The 6,000-nt window shown below is 33.9% G+C and overlaps 1 protein-coding gene across 1 annotated transcript; it reads left to right on the top strand.

Annotated features, from left to right (window-relative positions):
• The first annotated feature begins 1,222 nt into the window (after positions 1–1,222).
• On the top strand, positions 1,223–1,678 carry LOC140827287 (uncharacterized). Its single transcript, XM_073189939.1, has one exon. The coding sequence runs from the start codon at positions 1,223–1,225 to the stop codon at positions 1,676–1,678; it is 456 nt and encodes a 151-aa protein (XP_073046040.1).
• The last annotated feature ends 4,322 nt before the right edge of the window (positions 1,679–6,000 follow it).

Consider the following 6,000-nt stretch of genomic DNA (forward strand, 5'->3'; position numbering starts at 1 on the left):
AAGGTTATATGTTAAGTTTGTAATGATTTGGGATGTTGTTTAGATGTCTGAGGATAAATATGAAAAATTATGCTTATAGGTGTAAAAAAGTCATTTTACACCTAGAAATTTGTAAATGTCATGGCAGTGCTATGAATGCTGTTTTATATGTCAATATGATTATTTTAAATTTTTATGAAAGATTTAATGATGAAACGTTAACGTTAAATGATATGTTTCATGCTTGGTTTAAAAGAAAAATGATATTTATATCCATGGATTTTATAAAGTGATGATAATATGAAATGGTGAAGGATGTGAAGTAATTGTAACTAATACAAATATGATGATATGTTATTACGTAAGGCCAAGGCTCAGTTGACGGGTGAGAGTGTCGCCCCGACACCTAGTACTGTGGTTACATGTAGATGGATTCATCGACCACTAATACGAATACGAAATTCACAATTAACGATCTAAATTCAACAAAAAATGAATACTTATACGTATATGATGAATATGAATATATATGTTTATGATGATATGAAAAATGTTTTTGTTTATGCATGATCATGAAAATATTATTTTACATAGAGTATTTTCACTGTTGCATGTGATCTGTATACGTATTATTTGTTATCAAGAATATAGTTTATTGAGTCTTTAGACTCACTAAGTGTGATCGATATAGGTGAATATGATAATAATGACAATGGAGGTCTTGATGGTTGATCTGGGATTGAAGGTGTACATAACCCGAGGACCAGCGCTAGTAGTTTTCCGCACTTTTATGGTTATGATTTAGGATTTTAAATTTATGTTAAAGATATTTTTACGACTTTTGTTATCCTTTTGAATGGTTTTGAGGGGTTGTTAGTTTTAGCAATATTGCTAAGTTAGGAGTTGAAAACATTTGACAATTTTATGTTTTTAAACTATTTCTTTTGGATTTTCAAGTTTAGTTGTTTGTTTTATTTTAAAAATGGTATCAAAAATATTTTAAGTAAATATATTATATATGTATATATATATGTTCGGCCGAGACTAGGAAATCATTAGGATAAAAAAAATTCTAGTACTTTTAAAAAAACGAGTAGTGGACGTATTATTATCTTTTCAATACAACTAAGGGAAAACAAGAGGGAGGGGAGGCTTTTGTTAGTGAATGATTCACAAATTGGAAGTCTAAGATAGGTTAAATATTCATGTTGACCAGCATGACAGTGAACATAATAAAGCTCGAATGAATTGTGAAGCTTTGATGAATCAAGATGAGAACATTCAATCAGTTTTGCATAAAAAGTCAAAGAAAATGCGGAATGATTATCGTATCCGTCTCAATGCTTCAATTGATTGTATTGAAGTTTTGTTGCGACAAGGACATTCATTTCGAGATCACGATGAAACTGAAAGTTCTCTTAATCCAGGTAACTTTCTTATCCAACTGGAATTTTTAGGTGCTCATAATAAAGAGATTAATGATGTGATATTGAAAAATGCTCCTAAAAATTGGAAGTTAACATCACTTGATATTCAGAAGAACATAGTGAGTGCTTGTGCCACTAAAACGATTAATGTTATTATCAGAGATGTTGGTGATTCATTGTTCTCTATTTTAGGTGATGAATCTCGTGATGTGTCAACAAAGGAGCAAATGTCAGTTGTTATCCGTTATGTGGATAGTAGTGGACATGTGTAATGCCCGAAAATCAGTCCACATAGACCGCATGAATTAAAATTACTAAATTGCTAAAATATTTTAATTAAATGATTTTGAATGCATGAATGATATATTTTGAGTGACTAAATGATTAATTATGTAATTTTACTTGGTTTCATAATTTAAATATTTTCAAACGAATATCGGTGTTGGCATGGGACGTAAGACTAGAGACGATTAAGGTGTTAAAGATTAAAAGCTAAATTTTTATTTTTAGTTAAGAAAATATTTGTTTAAATAATTTAAGAATTTTAGCATTTTTAAGGTCAAATTTAAAGTAATAGTGGGAGCAAGAAAATTATGTATTTTATAAGGGATTTTTGGAAATATATATTTTTAAATCTTTTAAATTTGAGGCATAATGATTTCATTAATCTTAATGGGCCTAATTTATTAATTAAAAATTAAGGTTAATTAAGCTCATTAATTAAGTAATTAAAAATACTTTTTTTTATTTAAACCTAAACCTAAACACACACACACACATACACAAAGTAAACACCTACACACACATACCCCTCGAGGCTCGAAGCACACACTCAATTTACGTGAAGTTGGAAGGAAAAAAATGGCCAAACTTTCTTTGCTTTCAATGCAAGTTTTGAATTTCATTCTCCATCGTTCTTTGACTTTCTTCCTCGTTCTTCTTTCCAAAACGATCACCCGACTTCCTTGCATGGGTTTTTGGTGGGGTTTTGACAAGAAAAAAAGGTAGAAATCGTCTTCCGTTCGTCACCGACTCCCACCGCTTTGATATTCGTATTTTGAGCTTTTTAAACGCAAAAGCACGTTTCTAATCTTTCTTTTTGCACCATTAAAATCATATTATACTTGATTTATGTTTTATAGCATGGAAAACATTTATGTTCAATTATTTAACAATAGACATATATCTTTCAAAATTTCGACACTTTTATACAATTATGAATCGCGTTATGATTTCTAATGGGCTGCCAATATAAGATGTTAAAGAGCTATGAAAAGTGTCGATTAAGGGACGATACGAAGGCTAGACAGTAGCGCAAGGGCTATGCATGGCTAGGAAGTCGAACCTAGGGTTTCTAGGTTATCCATGGGGTTTAAGATACAATGTGGTTCAGTTAAGGGTGCAGCCACACTAGGGCTTGGACATAGGCCTGTGCTGGAGATGACTCGGCGCTAGGAAGAGTCCTATAGAGGCTGGACACGGATGTACCCAAGAGATAGGAAAACCCTAGGGTTAAGGTCAAGGTGGCACGCGGCTCGGCCTGGGGGCAGGGTCGTGCGTGGTGGCTCGAGGCTGGTCATAAGAGGTCTGGTCGGGTCTGAGAGGGGTTCCTAGGCTATTGGGCTTGGTGGTGGATGAGTTGGTGGAAAACCGCAAGCCCTAGGAAAAGAAAAGCGAGGGCTACTCGTGGCCTTGGCTGCAGGGTGTGGCGGCTGGTGTGCTGGTTAAGGTTGGTTTGGTTAGGGTCCTGGAGGGTCCGGTCGAGCTTTGGTCTAGGGTGGCTTGAGGGTCGCTAAGGTGTTTGGGGAAAACGTGAACTATGAAGGGTTAGGGTTCGAAATTTCCTGGGAAAAAGAGGCGGGGCGCGAACCGTGGTTCACAGCGGCTGGTTCGTGGTTCGTGGAGGTAGTTTAGGGATGAAAAGCTTATGTTAAAAATTTGGGAAGAAAATATTAAGTTTTGAATTAATTCGAGTTTAAAACGCTTCACAGTTTAGTTATTAAGTGATTAATTCGAAAGGCTCGGGTTTACAACTAAGAAAAATATTAGAAATCAAATTTAAGCTTATATGATTTTATGTCATATGGGACAGGCTCGAGTCAATGAAAGTAAGAAAAAGTTAAAATTCAGAAGTCCGTTGTCCAGGGGTAAAATTATCATTTTACCATCTAAGGTAATTTGGAAGGTCTGGCAATGTCCCAATGAATCATAATACATGCTAAATGATATTTTAAAATTTTTATGATGCAAATATGATATTTTTATGATATATGCACAGGCTGTACGATTTTTCCCTAAAAATGCTATTTTACGATTTTTTAAGGATACAATATTTTATAAATAAAAGGAAAGGAAAAATATTCTGAAGGATGTGAATTGACTATGACATAAAAGATATGATTGAGGATATCGTGAGGGAAAAGGCCCCAGAGGGAGCTTGATGATCGTATTTCCATATTTGACCACGACCTAGTGACGAGAGTTGCTGCCGCCCCGTCCCCAAGTACTTGGTGAGCTAAGAAGGCTGATCAGTCGACCACATGATGATATGATTACAACTAGTCATTTTCAAGGATCAAACGTCACCCAAAATGATATACGATGATGGAAAGCTTTACGACTTAATGATTTATGATTTATTTACACTTACAAATTTATGCAAGCTTATTTTAAATAAAAGTGTGATTTTTATGCATGTAGGCTATATATGTATTATTCGTTACGTATGGTTAGAACTTGTTGAGCCATTAGACTCACTAGGTTTGGATGATTCAGGTGAGAATGATTTGGAGGGAGGCGCTGATACTTGAGTGGATCGAGTCCGACAGTATACTCCCGAGGGACATTAATTTTCCGTATTAGTCTAGTATTTAAAGTTTTGAAGTAAATATTTTTTAGGATTATTTTATTAAAGATTTTATGCATTATTATGAAGTTTAGTTTTTCGAGTATTTTAAAAGTGACGTATGATTTTGGTATTTGATGATTTATGAATTTTTATGCATTTGAGGGTTTTAAAAGTTGCCTTATTTTTAAGTGAGGGTTTGAATTTCCTGAGAAAAAAAAAATTAATAGTATTTTAAAGCATAAAAATAAAGGACATTTCACTCTCACTTAATGTTGCTATGATAAGATGTTTTCTAGATATAATTTGAACATGTCTAAGTTGAGAGGATCCCAGGTAGTACGAAAGATCTGGTAGTGTCCGAAGAATCATAATACATCTTAAATGATATTTTAAGACGTTTATGATAAAAATATTGAATTTTACGATATATGCTAATGCTGTACGATTTTTCTCGATAAATGTTATTTTATGAATTTCGAAAGACACGATATTTTATGAATAAAATGGAAAGAAAATATTTTGGAGGATGTGAATTAATTGTGACAAAGATTGGCGAGGCTCAGCGTCCGCTCCCATGTACAATGGTGAGCTAAAACTGATCAGTCGACCACATGATGATACGATTACTGCTTGTCACTTTCAAGGATCAAACTCCACAAAAAGTGATATACAATGATGGAAAGCTTTATGATTTAACGATTTATGATTTTTTTACGCTTACAAATTTATGCTAACTATTTAAATAAAAGTATGATTTTTATGCATGTATCTGTGTTGGGGATCGAGGAAGAGTTTCGGGGGGGAGGGTGAATGAACTCTTCTCCAATTTCTTCTTTTTTTCTCGGATAAATAAGGTGCTAAAATCTTGTTAGGGATAGTAGCTTATCTTGTCGTGAATACTTCCAACAGATTACAATATGAAGTGCGGAAACAATCTGATGGAGTGAATGAAAATAGTAATATCAGTAGACATCAGTTGTTTATGGAAGTTCGAAGATAAAGTCTTCTACGTCTCACATTCTTCTGTTTCCAGAAGGTATCACTAAAAGACTTTGGATTTTACAGTACAACTCTTGTACACACCAACTTCAGCAGGGCTTACCCTTTGCCTACTGAAACTCTTAGTTACTCAACACAGTGAAAACACGATACAACAAAGTTCTGAAAAGACTCTTTTCAGATTACAAACTCTTCTTGATAAAATATGAGTGCAGTGAATAATTATGAAGAGAGTAAGAAACAGTAGCACAAAATAATCTCAATAGATCAGATATCTGCTATGAAGCATGTGCTGCTTTTCTTTTTGTTGAACTCAAAGATATTAAAGACTCGTGGTTTTCTCAGTTCGTTAAAAATCAAGAGATGTTTTTCGCGCTGTCTCCTATATGGGTTTGTTCCATATATATAGGTGACTGAGTTCAACGTCTTTAATCAGAAACTGTCTCCCGACTTCTGATAGAATCAACTTTATTACCGAAATAGGTTCTTGCAGAAAGACTATGAAACAATCAGTCCGGTTTTATACTAAAATTGGCAAAGTGAATTAAATGACTTCGTATAGTGATTAATACTGCAATTAATACTTGTACTAGAAAAAGGTAACGGTAACATTTAAAGCTTATAACGTTAAGATAAAGTCCTCATGTAATGCCTTAATTAAATGAGTTCGTGTAAATTCGTCAGAGTCGAAGTCGAATACCTCTTCAGATGTTGAGTTCGATTCAAAATCTGCCATAAGACTTTTAA

This window comes from Primulina eburnea, chromosome 3, assembly GCF_022965805.1.
Source record: "Primulina eburnea isolate SZY01 chromosome 3, ASM2296580v1, whole genome shotgun sequence".
In the NCBI taxonomy this organism is placed as follows: Eukaryota; Viridiplantae; Streptophyta; class Magnoliopsida; order Lamiales; family Gesneriaceae; genus Primulina; species Primulina eburnea.